The 21,884-nt window shown below is 42.6% G+C and overlaps 1 protein-coding gene across 5 annotated transcripts in view; it reads left to right on the top strand.

Moving 5' to 3' along the window:
- Positions 1-21,884, top strand: part of LOC111870959 (luciferin sulfotransferase) — a 65,658-nt gene that overhangs the window by 18,632 nt on the left and 25,142 nt on the right. For 2 of the 5 annotated variants that reach the window (XM_023863639.1, XM_023863638.2), the window contains exons 1-3: positions 8,400-8,529; positions 9,547-9,602; positions 20,091-20,311. In XM_023863639.1, the coding sequence (XP_023719407.1) occupies positions 8,419-8,529; positions 9,547-9,602; positions 20,091-20,311 (388 nt within the window). In that variant the 5' untranslated portion in view covers positions 8,400-8,418. Of the gene's footprint in view, positions 1-8,399; positions 8,530-9,546; positions 9,603-15,900; positions 16,021-20,090; positions 20,312-21,884 lie in introns of those variants that run through there. The other 3 variants (XM_023863642.1, XM_023863645.1, XM_023863640.2) reach the window with 3 other exon arrangements.

Genomic DNA, 21,884 nt, shown 5'->3' with positions numbered 1-21,884 from the left:
TAAGAAATACAAATGCCAAAGTTCAGCCAAAGTTCTGTACATTCTACATCTCTTAACAGAGTGGCTGCTGAGGCCTGCTTTAAGGTTTACAAAGTCAGCCTTTCACACATGGAATGTAGGCCTATAATGAGTTTTTTCCCCGCGAGATTTCTTACGCAATGCTAGGCGTACCCTGATTCGTAGAGCAGGTGTACTCTACATACTGCACTACTGAAGTGATACTTTACACAACAAGAACTGGAATATCCTCCTAGAGGAAGAAGTAAGTTAGAAAACCATGCAAGAGATGGCCAATATAAAGTTGTGGGCAAGAGCGTGTTTAAGCCTAATCATAAGGTGATTCATTAAGCTTTGTTGCCCTGTCAGAGGCCATTATACGTTTGATATCGCTGATTATTTTACTACCAGCGAAGTTACGCAATATTAGAACGGCCAGTAGGCTTGCTTCGATGGATGACCACTTGGAAACTTCGCGTTCTGTCGTTTATGTCGGCTAATTAATTATGTATATTCACGCTCAAAGTGACACCCAGGCTAATGTGCTTGCGTAGAACCTAGACCATATTAATGTATACACAGGCCCACCAGGATCCAGGGTCCTAAGGACCTGAACAGCCACCTCGTAGGCAGACGACAGCGTCCTGGTTACACCGAAATTGTGGGATCAATTGAATAAGGAGGCAACGCACCTGTCAGTTGTGTAGAGGGTGAAGTGGGGGTCATTTAATTCCATGACTCGCAAATTCAACAAAAACGCCACGTTCACTATTGGTCATAAAGCATTAATGTAATGTTGTTAAGAAGATTGTTACAAACTCTAACACGTACTTAAGTGACTCCACAATGACCAAGCATTTGCGTAATTTTTGGAGTTAATTACTACGTAAATATTCCGCTCTACAGCTGCGAGCCCTTAACTACCGAATCGTCCTGCTTATGTTAGAAATATTCTCGCTTGGAGACTAAGTCGAGTCTGCTTGACCGTGTCTCACGGTGTTGTCGCTTGCAGATTTACTTATACTTCTTCAACCCTGAAGATGGGGGCGATACGTTCCTCCGAAACGTCGGTTAACACCACATATACACGGTGCCAAATCCCAGAAGACTGCTTTCTTCAAGTCGAGAAGAGTTTTATTTCTGTGTGGAGTAAGGAAGAATTGCCTGATCAGTGGAAGGAGTTTATTATTGTACCAGTTCACAAGAAGGGTGATAAATCTGACTGTAGTAATTATCGTGTCATATCACTCCAATCAACTCCATACAAAATTTTATCCAATATCCTTCTCTCAAGATTAAGTCCTATATAGATGAAATTATTAGGGATCATCAGTGTGGGTTTCGACGTAAGAGATCAACTACAGATCAGATCTTTTGCACTGGTCTGCTACTGATGAAAAAATGTGAGTACAGTGAGACATTGGGGGCACGCGGTAGGGTAGTTGGTTAAGGGGCTATGCTACAAGCCCGAAGGTCGCGGGTTCAAGTCCCGATGAGGTTATTGGATTTGTTTCAATTTACCTAATCCTTCCAGCCGCACTCTTGCCCTGGGGTTGACTCAGCCTCTAACAGAAATGATTACCTGGAATTAATTAAATAATTTTCCTGGGGAGTAAAGCGCGGCCGGCGCGTAAGGCTGACAACCTTACCGCCATCTTCGAGCTGATTGTTTAGATAATGTGAGACCCTCAACGTCTCACAACCTTATGGGCCTTCACGGCCTCTTACTGGGATAGCTTTACTTTTCTTTTACTTACAGTGAGACAGTACATCAGCTATTTGTAGACTCAAGAAAGCCTTTGATTCAGTTAGGAGGGAATTATTGTACAGTATTCTGATAGAGTTGGGGTACCCATGAAACTAGTTAGGCTGATTAAAATGTGTTTAAATGAAACCTGTAATAAAGTCTGTATAGGTAGACATTAGTCTGATAATTTTCCTGTCCAGAATGGTCTAAAACAAGGAGATGCTATGTTGTCATTAGGACGGTTCAGGAAAACCAGGTGGGATTGAAATTAAATGGTCGCTTTAGAACTATATTCGCCAGATTCTGGGTTTGAACCCCAGCCCGGATACCAGCTGTACTTGAATAAGTTGACGGCCTATTGCACTGCGAGCATCAATGATCTTTGCCAGGTGTACTTACTTTTGTTTCTCGTGGATTTCCTCAGTTCCTCTGGACAAATGCCGGGATACGTGTACCTTGATTGGGACATGACCGTTGCCTTCCAAATCCTTTCCAGTTTATTATTCACCGAACATCCTACCGTTTGACATCGATTTTCAGAGGGTTACATCGTTAATTAATCGAAGAAGAAATGAGCACAAGACTGTTACGGAATTAAAATATAAATTTGATCTTCCTGAATATGACAAACAAATTCTAATTATAATGACGTCACCCGGATGACGTAACGTCGACGTATGAAAATGGCTAGCACTGAGTTCACCTGCCCTCACTTCTTCAGGACATTGAACTCTTCTCTTTAGCAGCGAAACAAACTGCGTTGCGACGGTTATGTGTCCATGACGATACCAAACAAGTGAGGAACAACCGTGCATTTCCGTTATATGACGCGTTTCTTAAATTCTGAGCCGAGAGAACTGAGTCTATTCGTCTGTACGTTTAGATGCGTACCGAGAGGGCACTTCAGCGAAGTGATTGAATTGCCGAATCACTGGCTTACTGACTGGCTGAATGGCTGAGTGATTTTGTCAACAGCTACTGAGTTCTGACTGAACGGTTTGTTGACTTGCTGTCTGATTGGCTGACTTAGTTTTCTGTGATTGGTTCTATGATTGCTTGATTAATTGGGTGGCAACCTGGCCGAACAGGCGATTTAGTAATTGACATACTTAATGATTGTATGACTCACTGACTTAGTTCGTGAATGATGGTTGCTGTTACCTTGTTTCTTGACAAACTGATTGATTTTCTGACTCAGTGAGTGACATGTAGTCACTGATACTAACTCACCGACATGTTGACTGATGAGATGGCTTCTTTACTGCCTAACTGCCTGAAAATGTGACTGACTTTAGTAGTTTAGTGACTGTGTGGCTAAATGTCTGTCTATTGGCTTACTCGTTGGATTGATCTGGCTCGGGATAGAGACCAGCGGAGGGCTCTTGTGAACACAGTAATGAACCTTCGGGTTCCATAAAATGCTGGGAAGTTCTTGAGTATCTGCGGATTTGGCGGCTCCTCAAGAAGGCCTCAGCTCCATGGGTGAGTGACTGAGAAGTAAATAGGAAGACAAGAGTGGAGGGTTGGAGGAGAACTGGTCGTGATTACTGAGGAAGAGTGGAGTTAAAGGAAATTAAGTTGTAAAAGAGATTAAGATGACTGGGAAAGATTTATGAGGAGGTGCATAAGATGACTACTGCCAGATGGCAGTGCATACACCGTAGCAATGCTTATACTGCATATCCACCGTGTGCCAGGCGAGACACAGTGGCCCTGAGGCCTCAGAAGCCCGACGGCTCCACATGGCACAACAGCTGTTACAGGCACCATCAGGTTCGAGAGACACTATAAGAACGGTAGTTTCATAACCTTGTCGTCGTCTGAGGCTTGTTGCACAGGCGCAGCAGCAGATGTTCGCGTCGATACAGACGTAAGAAGAACGGCATGTCTGAATCAGAATTCAGATCTAGTCCAGTTACAGCTGTGCAGGCATTATAATGTTCATTTGTACCGTTAAAATACGAAAGAACTTGGACTGAAGAGAACTTAATATTTATTACAACAACAAACTCCATAATTAGGAGCTCCATAGCCTGTACTCTTCGCCAAGTACAAATATAATAATAAAGTCAAGGAGGATGAGATGGGCAGGGTATGTAGCATGAATGGGGCGAAGAGGAATGCTTATTGGTAGGAAAGCCAGAAGTAAAGAGACAGCTAGGAAGACTAAGACGTATGTGGGTGGATAACATTAAAATGGATCTCAGAGAGATAGGATGTAGTCGTATGGATTGGATTGATCTGGCTCAGGATGGGGACCAGTGTAGGGCTCTTGTGAACACGGCAATGAACCTTCGGGTTCCATAAAATGCTGGGAAGTTCTTGAGTAGCTGCAGATTTGGCGGCTTCTCATGAAGTGCTCAACTCCATTAAGTTAATTTACTTTTAGTGTTAAACCGACCTCAAACAATGTCCGGATCAGTGTGTATGTGCGTGTGTTATTCCAGGCACAGAGAGTCACTTCCGTTCCGCCTGCGTATCATGCAACCTGCAAGCCATACCTGACTAACGTGCTTGAAGCTCATTTTGGCTACATCTAGTGCGCAGACTGTAAATCAGTTGTTCACAAATTTCGCCGTAGATTGCACTAGTAGTTATGAGGCAAGCAGAAGAGTCGATAATGCAGTTCTTCTGTTTTAACAGCAAGCTCATTAAGTTGAATTAAACACGATGTTTGCTTCATTGATGAAGCCTTGTTAAATTATTGGGGTTCACAAGACCCTGTCTCTGATCCTTTTCCTGAGTCTGAAGAGTCCAATGCATACAATCCGAGACAATTTCATTAAGATCAATTTTATTATTATCCTCTCATCTTCGTCTATGTTTTCTTTGTGGTCCGTTTCTTTCAAGTTTCCCTGCCCAAACTTTGTACGCATTTCTCATCCCTCCGTTACTATTTGTGCTACATGCCCTACCACTATCCTCCTCATTATTCTAATAATATTTGTGGAGGAGTATAAATTGGTCGATTTAATTTTGAAGATAAATGTACATGACGCTTGAGGTATTTCCATATAACGATTAAGGCTTTGCGATGGCACAGTACCCCTTACGATTTACCTTCTTAAGGCTTTCTTTTGTTGTCTGTCTTACGACCTTGTCGGCAGCCCTGACTTTATAGCATTGAATGATAGGATTATCCTTTTTGTCCTCCTACTCTGGAGCATTGGGATGATTTCTCCGTTTCATGATCATTTTAAAGACGGTAGGACTCCTTGGATGGTCAGCTCGTCGCAAGGCCTCTATCTAAACATAGAAAAACACACACGTACCAAACATCCATGCCCTGAGTGGGATTCGAGCCCACAATCCCGGCTCCCGAGCGATCGAGGACAGTACATGCCTTAGACCACTCGGCTACCGTGACCGGCGAATGATAGGATGGCGCTGAATAATGAATTGGGAAAGATGTGGAAGAAAACGGTCTTGACGTAATTTGCCTGGCGGGACGGAAGAAAATCACCAAAGACCTCAGTCAGGTTACTTGGTATTTGTGCCCGTTAGGGTCATGAATGTTCTCTTTCTGACGCCTTCCATACCGACTCTTTGGATCACGCAGCCTCCTAGCCAGTGGGTACTGGGGTTCTTTCGCCGATAGTAAAGCGGCCTTGGGTTTAAGTTGACCACTGGCCTCCAACTAGTGCCGAGGTCAACACGTGGATCTATACATCCACTCCCCCACACGTCTTCATGGTTTAGTGCTTAATTGGTCAGACACAGAGACAACTACTTTATCTTTGCCTTTACTTATTGGGGGTGCTGCGGTAGCGTAGTTGGTTGAGGAAGGCGCGGGTTAGAGTCCCGATGAGGTGGATTTTTTCAATTTACCTAATCATTCTAGCCACACTGTGACCCTGGGGTCGACTCAGTCTCTAACAGAAACGAGTACCAGGAATGTTCCTGGGGGTAAAGGGCGGCCAGCGCGTAAGGCTGACCTCACCGCCATCTGAGAGCCGATTGTCTAGAATATGTGGTAGCCTCAGCCTCTCACAACCCTATGGGCCTCCACGGCCATACTGCTGACAGTGTGAATATTCGACATAAAAAGTTATTCTTGGTTTTCTTAAGTCCCTCCAGACAAACAACATCATAGTATCTCGCTTCTGTGGTCTAGTGGTCAGAGATCCTGGCTACAGATTCAGAGGTCCCGGGTTCGATTCCCGGGTCTACCAGATTTTCTGCGAAATAGTGAATCTGGAACGGTGTCCACTCAGCCTCGTGAGGATAATTGAGGAGTTGTTTAAAGGAAATAGCTGCTCCGGTCTAGAAAACAAAGCGCGACGCCCTCTATCCGCTAAAGTTGACACTAGCTACGCCGACAAGCGGCGGTCGCTCGGTCGGTAGAGTTAGCTTGCGGAATACAGGCTACGGAGTTAAACGAAGTTTCTCACATTATGCCACGATTTCTTCCGTCCACATCCTTTCAATTTAGTATTCATTAATCGTCCTTGCATTAGGCACTGTGTAAGCTGAAACCGCAAGTAACCAAATGAAGTACATGAACTGCACTATATGTGTATACTGCCCCACAGCCTTCCAGTTTACGCAGATAGTCACGGCCTCTAACTGGCCGTCAGCTGGGCATACTACAGAACAGAAGAAACTCGTTTGCGGCTTTTATTTCATACATATGTCGACGTGAAGGTGGCCATTTAGGGACCGAAACACGTAACGGTGACTGAGTCGGTACAAATAAAGCTTGTGGGATGATGTATTCATACCATGTGAGCATACCCGTACATAAACAGGATGCAGCCTTATGAAACAAAACGTATATGAAGTCTGAGAACATGAGACAGTGGCAACAGCACAGTATTTGAGAGTGTTTTCAATTATTTAGGGCAATTGAAGGATCAATTATGACATGTAGTAAGCCGCTGGGTGATAATGTAGATACCATAAAGAAAAACACACAAACTTCAATTGACGCAAGTAAAGAGGTTGGTCTAGAAGTAAACACAGAGAAAACTAAGTATATGTTTCTGTCTCGTCACCAAAATGCAGGGCAAAATCATGATATGAAGATAGGAAACAGATGTTTTGAAATTGTGGCACAGTTCAGATATTTGGGAGCAATGATAACAGATCGAAACCTGATTCAGGAGGAAACTAAGAGGCGGCTGAACTCTGGTAATGCTTGCTACCATTCAGTCCAGAACCTTTTGTCTTCTCGTCTGCTGTCCAAAAACATAAAAATTAGAATCTACAAAACTATAATTTTGTCCGTGGTTCTGTATGGGTGTGAAACTTGGTCTTTGACATTAAGGAGGAACCTAGACTGAGGCTGTTTGAGAACAGGGTGTTGAGGAGAATATTTGGACCGAAGAGAGATGAAGTGACAGGAGGTTGGAGAAAACTGCATAATGAGGAGCTTCATAACTTGTACTCTTCTCCAAGTATAATTAGAATGATCAAGTCAAGGAGGATGAGGTGGGCAGATCATGTAGCACGAATGGGGGCGACGAGGAATGCGTATAGGATGTTGGTGGGAAAGCCAGAAGGAAAGAGACGACTGGGAAGACCAAGGCGTAGGTGGGTGGACAATATTAAAATGGATCTTAGAGAGATAGGATGGGGTGGTATTGATTGGATTGATCTGGCTCAGGATAGGAACCAGTGTATCCGACTTTAGCAGAAGCAAGTTCGCATCCGACAAGGGACCAAGGACAATGGAGCTCAGAGCAGAAAACACTTTACTAAGATCAGCGGTGCAAGTAATTGTAACAGGGAAGCGGAAACATCTGACGACGTTATAAGTTGAGAATAATTGTTTGTGTTAGTGTTAGTGTAAGTTCAATAAATATTCGTCCAAATCCGAGAACTCGCACAATTTCTTGTCGCGTTGCCGAGCAAACACGCGACAATATTTTGAGATCATGAATCTAGCGTGAATATACGTTCATTCCTGTTATATTATTTATTTGAAGACGATTGTCTTCTGAGATGTTGTGCCGTGTAGTCTGGCCAATAGTGACTGACGTTTCGGAGGAATCTACTGGAATGTGGATCTACCAGGTTAATCCGCAACGTTAAATAAGTGTCTACCAGACTATACTGCGGCACATCCTACACGATAGCGACCTTTTATATTCCCTGCTGTGGGAACCATAAATCTCACAGTTCTTTCTTACCTCCTTTCTGTGTTTCTCTTTCTCTTGCCCCAGTCCCGTGGGTACCACTGCTGCATTGCGTTCAGCAGGTTTGGTTCATCTAGTTCCGACAGATCGACTATCTTGAATGGTTTCCCTCAGTCCCTCCAAGAGAATGCAATAATTCCTACAATAGTGGTTGGAATCACTGCTAACGCGGAAGATGTCAGTCTTCTCCACAAGGTCGAGACCCAGAACCCTATTTATTGGATATTTATGGCTGTTCCCCCTTGTGTAAGATGGCAGAGGCGTGAAACTGACTTCCTATCCTGTGATTCCCTTCTTCATGCACCTTCACTGTGTGGTACTTAATTAATTAACTGCAGGAACAAATTCTCCTGTTTCCTTCCACAAAAAGGCTGTCAGTATAGTTGATGACCTTGTCGATATTCAAACCGAGCACTCCTGTAAACAAGTCTGCGGCGTTACTGTAGGGCACACAGTATGATGAACACTATTGTACCGATAGACTGCCATCACTCATTAAAGTTGCATAATGCGATTCGCTGTCATTGTGTAGTTTGCATGAAGTGTGTTCAGTCGTACAGAAGACTTGGACGGCCACGCGTCAGCAGTAGGCCTCTGCGTGGTGTTACACGTCAAGCTAACAGCAGCCTGAAACACAGGATAAGTATAGTACGTTGATCGGAAAATATCAATTCCGTCATTATGCGCGCTTCATCTTCCATAAATATGTTTTATTTTTTATATTACAAACAGGTCGTAGTATTAAAATATGTTTTGTACAGTAACCGTCTACAACATTTATATTAATTATTATGCCTTTGGACCGCCTCTGTGGTCTAGTGGTCAGAGGTCCGGGTTCGATTCCCAGCGCTGCCAAAATTTCTGGGAAATAGTTGGTCTGGAACGGGGTTCACTCGGCCTCGTGAGGATAACTGAGGAGCTTTTTCAAGGAAATAGCGTCTCCGGCCTAGAAAACCGAAATTAACATCCGTGGCGATCCGTTGCGCTGACCACGCAACACCCACTATCCGCTAAAGTTGGCATTAACTTCGCCGACAAGCGGCGGTAGCTCGGTCGGTATAGTTCGCTGCGGACTAAAACCACGGAGTTTTTTATGGGTATTCACAAATAAAAGTATCTAGTATTACTGTCTTCTGGATGTGACGCCGTGTAGTCTGGTATACACGAGATCCGCCGGATTACATCAATATTAACATTCTGAAAAAGTTTACATAAATACGGTCGCCTATAACTTTCTATGTAATTAATAGACTAAGCCTAAACTATTCTTACTTCTGTGCTAGACGATATACGTTCGTATATGTTCGTAGAATATTCTAGTCTTTGTAGACCGTGTCCAGTACGACTTTACCACGATTTGAGCAGGCAAATTTAAGGCATAACATGTCTTACATGCAAACAGATCTTCCATAAGGCTGTCCGAGGGATTGCCATTTATAGGTTGCTCAATTTCATACCAAAGTTCACGAAATCAATAACATTTTGTTGTATAATTGTATATAGAGAAGTTTGATAATGATGAGTGAAAGCTCTAAAATGACCCAGTTTTGGAGTAGTGTAGTAACAAATTTGCCGATTGTTAAGATTTTGCAAGAACTTCTTCACTGATATGGTCAGCATTAGTACTACCTGGGAATAAAATTGTTCTGTTACTTCAATGTGCAGGATCAGTTAGAGACGTGCGCATTCTTGACGTTGCCTGAATCAGCGAAACAGTGCCCGTAAGTTTTTATGAATAGCAACATATGTTACATTGTAAATATGCATGAATCTCATCACCAAGGCCCGGATTTTGATGACATGTCATCTTTTTTTCCTTGTATCCTATGCGATGCTCTTAAATATATAAATCTCGGATATGAGCTGCTGGTTACAGAAATGTAAATTTTATAGGTAATTTTTTGACATTTTTAGTTTTAAGGTCATTTTTTCATTTTGGGTATAATTTTTTGGTGAATTTTTGGACTTTTAAGGGTATTTCTTGTTATTTTTGGTCATTTTAAGGAATTTTTCTTCATATGTTTTCTGAAATGTGAATAACATGGAAGCGAAATGTTCTTTCTTTTCTCCTTTAGGTCATTTTTCTGAATTTTTTCGGTCATTTTATAGGTCATTTTTTTAAATATTTTCAGGTCATCAAAATCCGGGCCCTGCTCATCACCATTTATTATGATAAACGTATACAATTTATTGTTCCTTCTAAATAGTTCCGTTCTAATATGTTATTTATGATTCTTCTAATAAGGAAGGGATTTACTTACAAATATGATACCTGTATTGATATTTGCAGTTTACCATTGATTTCAAGGGGCTGTTCTCTAGTTTATAAATATTGCTGTTGCTGCTATTGGTGCAGTCTCAAGGATGTTCCAGGCAGACTACACGGAACATAATATAAGCCTTGCTGTCAGACTTAGAAATCAGAAGACACCGTTGCCTTACATTCTACATGAGCCGCGCCATAGCTCAAGCAGTTAGTCGCTGGCTTCCCACCGCGGCGGCCCGGGTTCGATCCCGGGTCTGGTCAAGTGGGATTTGTGGTGGACAAAGTGGCGCTGGGGCAGGATTTCTCCGAGTACTTCGGTTTCCCCTGCCAATCTTCATTCCGCCAAATTCTCCACAATCACCCTCACCTATCACCTGGGACTGGTACAATAGGCCAGAATTGGCCGCAGTACAAGCGACTTAGTCCCACCCCACTAGCAATAAGAAAAAATACGTTCCACCTGAATACACATGGGAACACAAAGCGCTTAGGTATAGTGATAACGCTCTCAACTTGTATATGGTATCTGCTCGGTTCGTATCTCGGCAAGGAAACCGGCTTTCCTGGTTGTCTTTCGTGGTTTTCCTCAGTCCATCTAGGCAAGTGCTGGGATAGTACCTATGTTACGCCATGGCCGGTTTCTTCCAAATCCTATACAATTCGTTACTGATCCTACGTGTGGACGTCATGATTTAGGTACGGCTAGCGTCGCAAAACAAAGTGAGTCATTCAAATGTTTCTGACCTTGTTACATGTAGCGATCAGACCTGACCACTGCCTCCTATATGACCGGACTCGTACGTGTGCAAGTGAAGTTCTTGGTACAGAGAACATTTTTCATACTTGAAGGAACGCCGCGATCTAGCTGGCAGTGCTGCTGTTTCGTATTCTGGAAGTCCCGGTTTCAAATCTCAGCCCAGAGACTGTCGATTATGACATAAGGACTTTCATGGTTCTTCTCAGTAATTCCAAGCAACCATGAGGGCACTATCTGAAATTAGGCTACAGTTGTTACTTTCCACATCCTTTTGAACAAATTATTCACTAATCAACATATCATTCGACGTCGTTTGATTGAGTTACAGAGGTACAAATGTATTGCTGTGAACGCAGTTACATTACAGATAAAGAGTGACTACGGGCTGGAGACCGGAATTCGATTCCCGGGAAGGCAAAGAGATTTTTCTCTTATCCATAGCGCCCAGACCGGCTCTGGGTTTCATCGAACTTCCTATTCAATGGGTGCCGGGGCTGTTCCCTCGGGGGTTAATTGTGCAGAGGCGTGAAGCTGACCACTCATCTCCAACTAGTGCCGAGGTCAACAAGAGTAAAGCTATACGTCCACTCCCCCATATGCCTTCATGGCGAAGTGCTTAATTATATAATTAAGTATAAGGACGTTTTCTTTTTCTACATAGACTGAGTAATTATGTATCCTTGTCTTTCCTTAAGGGGGCACTATGCTACAAGCCTGAAGGTCACCGGTTCGATTCCCAATGAGGTTGTCGGATTGTTTTTTTAATTTACGTAATCCTCCAAGCCGCACTATGGCCCTGGGATCGACTCATCTTCTAACAGAAATGAGTACCATGAATCTTGACGGGGGGGAGGGGTAAAGGGCGGCCGGCGCGTAATGCTGACATCACCGCCTTCTGTGTGAACCGATTGTCTAGAAAATGTGGGAGCCTCGACGTCTCATAAGTCCATGGACCACGACGGCCTGTTAGAGGAATAGTTTATACCTGTCTTTCGTTAAGTTTTCAGCATACGAAAAATATTTCATGTCGAAGTTGTATAACTTATGGAGTCTTACAACTCATGCCATATGCCAGTTTCTTTGTAAGTAGATTCGTTTTGCCAAGAAAAATCGATAAATGTCCATATAAGTTTCATGTAAATTGAGGGGTATTTTTGACAGAGACGGATTTTCCCGACAACTTTCGGTTTTCCCCAGAAATATTAAATTTAATCGAAGCCCATTAATTAGTTCTGCAGATTAATGTTGCAGACGAACAGGGATAAGGGTATCCGTTGTGCTTTAATTTTATGATGTTATATGTCATTAATTCATAAAAACTAGAGCCGTACGTTTTGTAATGTTTGTACGTGGGAATTATGACGCTTATATTTGATCACGCACATGGCTCTGTCAATCAATGCAGTATTATTTATATTTCAGAACTTGGAACCAAATTGAAAACGAAAGATAATATTGTACTTTCCGGCACGCTATTATGCAATTTTAACTTCCGTCATTATTGTCAATTTGTTTGTGCAATTACGTGTTGAATTCTAAATTGGTTGCAGTCGAATACGGGGAACGTGCTGCATGAAGATACTGTCCCGTAGGATATGCTGTTGCATATTTGGACAGATAGTTTCCAATGCTTCGGAGGAATTTGCTGCCTCGATCTTCAGGTAGAAGAATTCCTTGGATACTTACCCATATAACTGTAAAATGTTATCGCAATGTTGTTCGTCGTGTTAGACCTGCCATCCGTGGAAATCTATTTAGAACAACTAAACCCAGAGCCTCACATTAAAGGATTTTTACAGGAAACCAAGAATCCAACATTTTGAAAAGGGAACCAAAGACCCTACCCTTTTAAAAACAAGAACAAAAGCCTTACCTTGTGCACTTGTTGGAGGTAAATTCTAAGTTTAGACTTTGGTTGTTGTTTCTTCGATTAAATTTCTCAGATTCATAGCGCTGTTAGGCTGTGTTGCATGTGTTATTCATAAACAAACGCCCAAGTAAGAATCACGTGATATACATATACCTTGATTTATTTAGAATTCCGCGAATCTGTCCAGGATTACTTAACGACGCTTTTTCAACCTAAAGGGGATGCAAGTATTGTGGTATTTGATGGATTTTGAAGAACGTGAAAGGAACGAATAATTATTCAAAGATTGACGTTCTTATTTATGGTATATAAACATTTAGCTCGTACCTCGCAGGAAACACATTACAGCTTTCGTCTCTGTTACAAAGATCGACCGGTTAATGCTGTTAGGGAAAAACTCACTACTTATTTTGAGAACCATGCGAAACCTACAAATACACTCTGCAGACAGAATTCAGAGTTCTGTTGTGTTAAAACAGGTGGTATAAATAGTAACCACTGACATTTAAAGAGTTAAGATAGGCATAGTAACTCAGCATTTGACTGTGGCATGGAAAGAACTGGGTCAGAGATTGTTCATCAACTCTTTCTCAGTGCTCAACTGAGCATGTGCTGTGCACCTTTACACCTGAAGACGGAAAATCCAGTTTCCGAAATGTTGTGTTCTTTCGGAATATCACACGACGAAGAAAGTGAAGAAACGTAATAGTGCCAGCCGAAATGAGGCTATAGTCATCATAGACCTTGAGAATTGTAGTATGAAATATTTCGTTTTTATGAATATTTATGTATAAATTAGTGGTATCATGAAGACATGATACTGTTATTTACTAATTTCTCTTTCGTGTTGAGCATACCGTTTTCTGGTCTCTGTAATAGAGTCAGTTTATGTAGGTTTACCTGTATTCAGTCTGAAATTCAGTTAGACTAACTTGCTTTCACTTCTATTCTTGGTAGCAATGTGTACAACGCCTTAAGGTAAACACATGTACACATATGTGTCCGCATTCATCAGCATGACGACCACGTACCATGAGTTATGAGGAGTGTGAAGCCTCTGTCAAAATACCCAGAGAACTGTTAGTGCCAACTAGGAAACAGCTATGGCATATGGGTCAATACCTACGAGGCATTTTCCCTTGAAATGACATCTGTTCAAACTGGGACCGGTAAACAGTCCCATCTGCAACAAGTGCCATTACAAAGATCACATGTCCTGTGTGACAGTAAGGTTTAAATTCATGGCTCGAGGTTTCGTCTTCTGGGGCTTCATTTCAGAAAAGCAAGTCACTGCCTAAATGACTAGTTAAGCACAGTACTGTGCTTAGGTCGGAGCGTGAGACTTCAAAGGGGCGATGCAACATAAATTGCAGACTCCATTACTCCTTGCTTTTAATCTCGTAATTTAAATTATTGCTTTGTTCGTTTGTTGGTTACATACGGGAGACACAAATCGGTTTATGGAACCGTGTCGTTTAAGTGACAAGTAATGAATTATCTGCAGAGAGCTAGTCAGAAGAAGACTTTTTTACCTTAATGTTAGCATGCCGGTTGGGGAAATCCCTTAAAAGGACCAGAGTAGGATAGCATTGAACGATGGGGCAAAGTGTGCTTCAGTTGATATTGCGCTGTCAGCCTTTTTCGAAAATATTACCTCTGTACACCGGTATTTTTTATTGCTAGTGGGGTGGGACTAGGTCCCTTCTACTGCGGCCACTTCTGGCCTATTGTACCAGCACCAGATGATAGGTGAGGATGATTGTGGAGCAATTTGTGGAATGAAAATTGGCAGGGGAAACCGAAGTACTCGTAGAAAACCTGCCCCAGCACCACTTTGTCCGCCACAAATCCCACTTGACCAGACCCGGGATCGAACCCGGGCCGACGCGGTGGAAGGCCAGCGACTAACCGCTTGAGCTATGGCGCGGCCCTGTACACCGGTAAGTAAGTAAAATTATCCCTGTAAAAGGCCGTGGAGGCCCATAGGGTTGTGAGATGTCGAGCTCCCACATTTTGTAGACATTCCGCTAACAGACGGCAGTAAGTTTGTCAGCCTTAAGCGCCGGCCGCCCTTTACCCCCAAGAATATTCCTGGTGCTCATTTCTGTTAGAAACTGAGTAGACCGCAGGGCCATAGTGCGGCTAGAAGGATTAGATAAATTGAAAAAGAAATATACCTCATCGGGATTCGATCCTAAGACCTTCCTGCCTGTAGCATAGTGCTTCAACCAAGTACTCTACCGCGTGTCCCCTTGTATAGCAGTACCGCTCACTTTTTTGGGGTCTTTTCACAGTGTTTTCTATGAGTATACTACTCGTACGTAACGTGAAATGGCGGAATGATTTATGAATTGGAAATTATTTGAAAAGATGCTGTCATATTCTAATCTATATATTATTTTCGCATTTTCCTGGACCTACTGAGGAAAACCACGATATACCTTAGTCAGGATAACACGTGTCTCGGCCCCCACCGTTATACGAACCCTCCGTTTTACCGCTTATCACTGAGGCTAGCTGCTAGAACTCTGGAAGTGCATGCGTAGTTAGTGAAATTGTGGTTTAGATTGCACCTAATGGCTGTAACATACAGGACTGGATCAGCGGGAAGGTTATCTGTGGAAACTGTAACTAAGAGTAGGAATTTCCCAGTTGAGATTTCCACAGAATTTTGATTAGTGCACACAAAAAAATAAAATAAGACATTGCACCCCACGTACTGCCGCGGAGAGATCAGCCTACGCATTTGTCATCAGTGGGAGGACTGAACAGCTCTGAAGGCCTGAACCTGGAGTTGATGACCATGAAATTAATTTACAGTACATTAGAATGAATATTGTATCCGAAAAATGACCTTGTATTTGCAAGTCCTTCCTTGAATTGGCTTCGGTAATTGAATTGTTCGCTGTGCTTTATTGTTGCTTGCTCGACTCGCATTTCTATCCTGAAGATGGAGGCTGTACGTTTTCCGAAACATCGCTGAACTCCCACCAAAAGACAGTATATGGTACTCCGGAACTACGTTAATTTTGGGGACCTTATCTTGGCCTATCAGTCTAGGGTGAAACAGTGAGTGGGTGGGGACGAAGTGCACCATGGGCACTATCACAGTCTGTAGGTCTGTAGGGCCCGTTATCCTGTTTCAGTCCAGTTTGGAGTCTTCCTAGCATCCGTTGCCTTCAGGTCTGAAACACAGTATTTGCTGTGGAATTCAGTGTGTTGTCGTTCTTACCAGCTTTCTGACAGGTTAGTGTCGTATCCGTCAATCACAGCTTTTGTTTTCAGCAATTCGTGTTTATTGAAATGTTACTGCGCTAAATGTTTCCGTCGTTTTGACCATCTTCAGGCGTTTTTATAAACAGTAAAATGTATCACCGCTCGTTACTGAACTGCGTACGTATTTTTTTTTATTGTTAGTGGGGTGGGACTAGCAGTCCCTTGTACTGCGGCCAGTTCTGGCCTATTGTACCAGCCCCAGATGATAGGTGACGGTGATTGTGGAGCAATTGGTGGAATGAAGATTGGCAGGGGAAACCGAAGTATCCGGAGGAAACATGCCCCAGCGCCACTTTGTCCACCACAAATCCCACTTGACCATACCCGGGATCGAACACGGGCCGCCGCGGTGGGAAGACAGCGACTAACCGCTTGAGCTATGGCGCGGCCATCTGCGTACGTAACGGATGCGTTTCTTAGCTTGTAAAATGCGAACCAATACATATAAATACAAATACATATAGGTCACAGTGTTTAAATGTATTAAAATATTTATCAGCGATCAGTAAAATTTCTTAAAGTAAACATAGTTTTATTAGTTTAGTTAGAATTATTTGTTTAATCTAATTATGGGTAGATTTGGGTGTAAGTATGTGGTGAGTTTAAACCTTTTCCTTTTTATTTTTATAATAACCTGTGTGTACCTTGTTATCAGTGTAATTTTGTTGTTTCTACTGAGTAAGCTACGATATTTCTTGTAGGTTATATAACGACACTATTCAATAATAGGATGACTAATTAATATGAAAGGATTTGGAAGGGAGTGGCCGTGGCCTAAATAGATAAGCCTACAATGCCGCCAATTTCCTGGAAGTACTGAAGAAAACGACGAAACAGCTTCTTCAGGACAGTCGATGTCAGTGCTGAGATTCGAACTACCGAATACAAGTCCTCTGAATCAGTTTGTTCGGCCGTTCTTGTCGACTGTTCTAAGTTTCTTGTTACTGTTCTTGTGTCTTCTGCGTTAAGTGGTACATATGCAGTTCTTGCGTTACATCATTGTTTATTTTCTTATCTATTCCACGGTATCCTGCAGCAGGTCTGAAGGACTGTACTTCTGACTCTTTGGCTGTCTTACGCTTTGCTGGAGGAGCACAGTTCGGTACTCACACGACAGTTTGTAATCAGCAGGGCCCGGATTTTGATGACATGTCATCTTTTTTTCCTTGTATCCTATGCGATGCCCTTAAATATATAAATCTCGGATATGAGCTGCTGGTTAAAGAAATGTAAATTTTATAGGATTTTTTTTGTCGTTTTTTACATTTTTAGGTTTAAGGTCATTTTTTACATTTTGGGCGTAATTTTTTGGTAAATTTTTGGACTTTTAAGGGTATTTCTTGTCATTTTTGGCCATTTTAAGGAATTTTTCTTTATATGTTTTCTGAAATGTGAATAATATGGAAGCGAAGTGTTTTTTTCTCTTTCTCCCTTAGGTTATTTTTCTGGATTTTTCCGTCATTTTATAGGTCATTTTAAAATATTTTCAGGTCATCAAAATCCGGGTCCTGCATATTACATTTTTGGGTCATGTTTTAGGTCATTTTTCTGGATTTTTTCCGGTCACTTTATAGGTCATTTTTTTAATATATTCAGGTCATCAAAATCCGGGTCCTGGTAATCAGTTTTGTTATCGAGTGCATGTTTTTTTTTTTAATTCGCATATTGGAGGGTGGAGTCCAGTTGGGTCCACTCGGCACGGCGGCCACTTATTGGCCTATTGTACCTGGCTCGGGTGATTATGATGATGGAGAAGTTGGTGGATTGAAGATTGGCAAGGGAAACCGAAGTACTCGGAGAAAACCCGCCCTAGCGCCACTTTGTCCACCACAAATCCCACTTGACCGAACCCGGGCCGCCGCGTTGGGAATCCAGCGACTAACCGCTTGAGCTATGGCGCGGCCTCTAGAGTGCATGCTTTGTCTCATGTAAACTATATACCGGTACAGACTGTTTCCTGAACTTCTGTCATAGCCTGTTGTTTGACGTCCAAGGAGAACTTATTTATGTATAGGTTGTTTAACGACGCTGTATCTGAGACTATATAACGTCGAGCGGTGGAATGAAACTGTTGTATTGTGTATTGTGAGGCAGGCTGGATAAAGAAAACTGGATTTGCGGAGTAAAAAAGCCTGCTTTTGTATTTTTCATGCACAAAATTTTAGCGCGCTATTTATAGACATCCCAGCACAAAAGCAAATTACCATAAAGAAATAAACATGAGAACCTGTCGCGACATGATCTGGTGTGAACCAGTTTCATTCCCAGGTTACTGCAAAGCGTATGGAGGTTACTTGCTCTTTGTGGTCACGATCCAGACGTTTTTCTTGTGAAGGCAATGATGGATAGATACAGACTTCTAATGGAGCCATGCATGTAACAGCAAACAATTTTCTCGGGATTGTGTCTTTAAGAGAAACTATTTTTTTTCTTACAGTGCGTCTTTTTGCGGAGACAATGAGGGTCATACAGAAGGACAGACATTTTGCTATTGTATATATACGTATATAGTAAAATTCCAAATGAACGCTGTTTTAGAGTGGAAATGCGGTTTTATTTAAATGACCTACGCCATAAGAATTGTGCTCTGAAGGTCACAGGAATGACGTATGTGAGTCCAAGGATCTAAGATTCAGTAAATATATTTAACCACCATGAACAATCGAATGAAAAAATTCTGAAATTGGTTTGGAAATTTTTGCGCACGGGAACGTAGAACGTAGAAATTAAGACACGTGTCTTTTTGATGGTGTTTGGCCGTCAGCCCAATATACGTGGCTGTTTGCCGGTTATCGTAGCATCCAAGATCAGTGAGTTGAATGAGGGTGAGTGGCACTGAGGAGCCACAATTAGACACAGAATATTTTGACATGACGTCTGAAGGCCGGAATAGTGGAGCCAACGGAGACGTTTATTGCTAAGCAATGCTCGGTAAACATATTCCCGCTGCAACGAATACGTAAGTAACAGTCGAGGGATATAATGATGGAAACGGTGTTTTCTCTTGGGTCCGCCCCGAAGCTATATAGCGGGGATCCCAGGCCAATTGAGAGTTAGATGAGAACCGGCAGTCGATGATGATTGAGAGAGAGTTGAGTGCTGAGTGCAGTTGAGCTCTGTAAAGGATAACTGACTAGAGATGGCGCTATAGTTGAGTTGAGGGAGTAGCTGGCAGGCAGTTTTGAACGATAGTCGGAGAAGGAAGAACCTTAGCTCGGGAAGTTGAAGAATCTCCATTGTTAGAAACCGTTGCCAGGAAATGACTGGTGAAGACACAGCAGGCTGGAAGAGGCTTAGCGGGTACTGTGGTGAACTGTAAAACGTGGAGATTAGCGGTAGCGATGTATTACTTGTAGTTCTGAGTGGTGTGTACGAGTAACCAATATGTCCAATATCAAATTCATACCCCATGTATAGTTACACCCAAATACGTGACAGTAATTATAGAGAACTGAGACAATAAGTTCTAAGAAACTCCGTGGTTTTAGTCCGCAAACGAACTATACCGATCGAGCGACCGGCGAAGTTAGTGCCAACTTTAGCGTATAGAGAGTGTCGCGTGGTTAGCGCAACGAATCCACACGGCCGTTAATCTCAGTTTTCTAGACCGGAGCGGCTCTTTCCTTGAAATAGCTCCTCATTTATCTTAACGAGGCTGAGTGGACCCCGTTCCAGACCCACTATTTCTCAGAAAATCTGGTAGCGCCGGAAATTGAACCGGACCTCGGGATCTGTAGCCAGGAATTCTGAACACTAGGCCAGAGAGGCGGTCAAATAATAAGTTCTGTCGTATTCGTAAAACTCTGAATCTACATTAGGAAAATGTTCGTTTCGAATTCGAGGATACCTAAAGTTAGTTTATTCCGAAACATTGGTACCTAAGTACCAAAATACACTGTGTCATATCCCAAAAGAGTCTGTTCTGAATACAGACCACCATGAGAACCTGAGATCTCTGGCTAGTATACTGTATAGCATTTCCTTGTCTGGCAGCAAGGATCACCTCGCAGTGTACTGTATATGTCCTGTGTGCTCTGCAGGCCTCCAGGAGCTATGGGGCCACAGTTCATACCGGCCGACTCGAACGACGAACAGGACCGACTTCTGAACGAGCTGTTCATGCCACCGTTCAGGAAAGGCTACGTCAGGGTGGGCCCTAACAAAGTACTCCTGCCACTGTACTACCTTGACTATGCTGGACGTATAGAGGACATGGAGGTGCGGGACAGTGATGTATGGATCGTATCTCACCCGAAAGCAGGTAGGCTGTTCTTATGGCCGGCTGAAGCCTAGGTGTAGATGTGAGAACAATATTAAAATGGATTGATCTGGCTCGTGTAAGGAATGAAACTTCGGGTTCCATGAGAGGCGAGGGATTTCTTTACCTATTGAGCAACTAATATCTTTGGGCCCTATTACACGGAGTAACTTCGTGGCTTCGATCATTTGTCCTTCACACGGAAACGTGTAAACAGATTAATCCTATGTTTTTTTTTCATATGTGCATATAAAATACGTGGGTTGCGTTCCAGAGTGGGTATTGACTCTAATAAATGTAAGAATTGTGATTTTTATGATAATTCAAAATTGAAGTGCCATTTAACTAACATATATGAAGCATTCGAAAATAATTATCCATTAGCTAAATAGTGTATATACATTAAAATGTTATTTCATGTAGTACTGACATTCTGATAAATCGTACCTGATAACTACTTAACGGTTATGAAGTAATGAGGTTGCAGTTTGATTGAGGTTGCTTGGAGGTGGAAAGAATAGGGGTTTCACCCAGTTTCCTCTGATATTTGGTCAGTAACTGAACCTGATATACGCGAGCCACGAACTGAGAACCTGTCATTACACTAAGCCAGCTGAGCCCCAACCATCTCTCACGTGTTCTAAATTACCATTATGTGCACATTACAACACAAAACTGACCTTCGTGCGGTAATAGGGCAATGGATGTTTTTTCGTCAGTCTGCGTTTGGTTACGATTGTAGGCCTATATATCCAGACTGTAAGTTCCGTAACGTGAATTGCCTTGAAATTAGAATTCATAATAAAATATAATGAGGTTTGAGTGCTTGTGTTGAAACCTCACGGTAGGAGGAACAGCAGTTTCAGTTATATACAATTAAATCAATTTCTATGTGGTTTCTATGTCCTTTCTGGTGCATTTCTTGGCCGCAGCTGGAAGACAAACAAAACTGTTTACTCTGTAATAAACAGTTGTAAGCAGTGAATAGTTTTACTTGTCCAAATTATTCCCTGTTGTGTGTTGCCACGGGACCCTACTATTAGCCAGTTCAATCCAGTTCCCTTCTTCACAACCAATTTCTTCCACATTCGAGGGACCAGTACATCAGAAATCACATATGACATTGAACTGGCTCAGAGAATGGTTCACAGTCAGCAAGAGAACTATATCGACCGAGCGACCGCCGCTTGTCTGCGAAGTAGTGCCAACTTTTGCGGACAGAGGGTGCCGCGTGGTCAGCGCAACGGATTCCCACGGCCATTAATCTCGGTTTTATAGACCGGAGCCGTTATATTCTTGAAATAGCTCCTCAGTTATCCTCACGAGGCTGAGTGGACCCCGTTCCAGACCCACTACTTCTCAGAAAATCTGATAGCGCCCGGAATCGAACCCGAGAACTTTGACTCTGTAGCCAGGAACTCTGAGCACTAGACCACAGAGGCGGTCAAGAAGTACGAGTACACTGGGGAAATATCGTAGAATACTTTCATGTTTAATTATATATTGTAGTTGACGTGTTAACCAGTGTCGGATTCTGGTGCATATATCTCTAGAGGCCCTCTTGTAATTTTCCCTA

Source organism: Cryptotermes secundus, unplaced genomic scaffold (genome assembly GCF_002891405.2).
Source record: "Cryptotermes secundus unplaced genomic scaffold, Csec_1.0 scaffold1044, whole genome shotgun sequence".
NCBI lineage: Eukaryota > Metazoa > Arthropoda > Insecta > Blattodea > Kalotermitidae > Cryptotermes > Cryptotermes secundus.
This window is presented reverse-complemented; position numbering and strand designations above follow the sequence as displayed.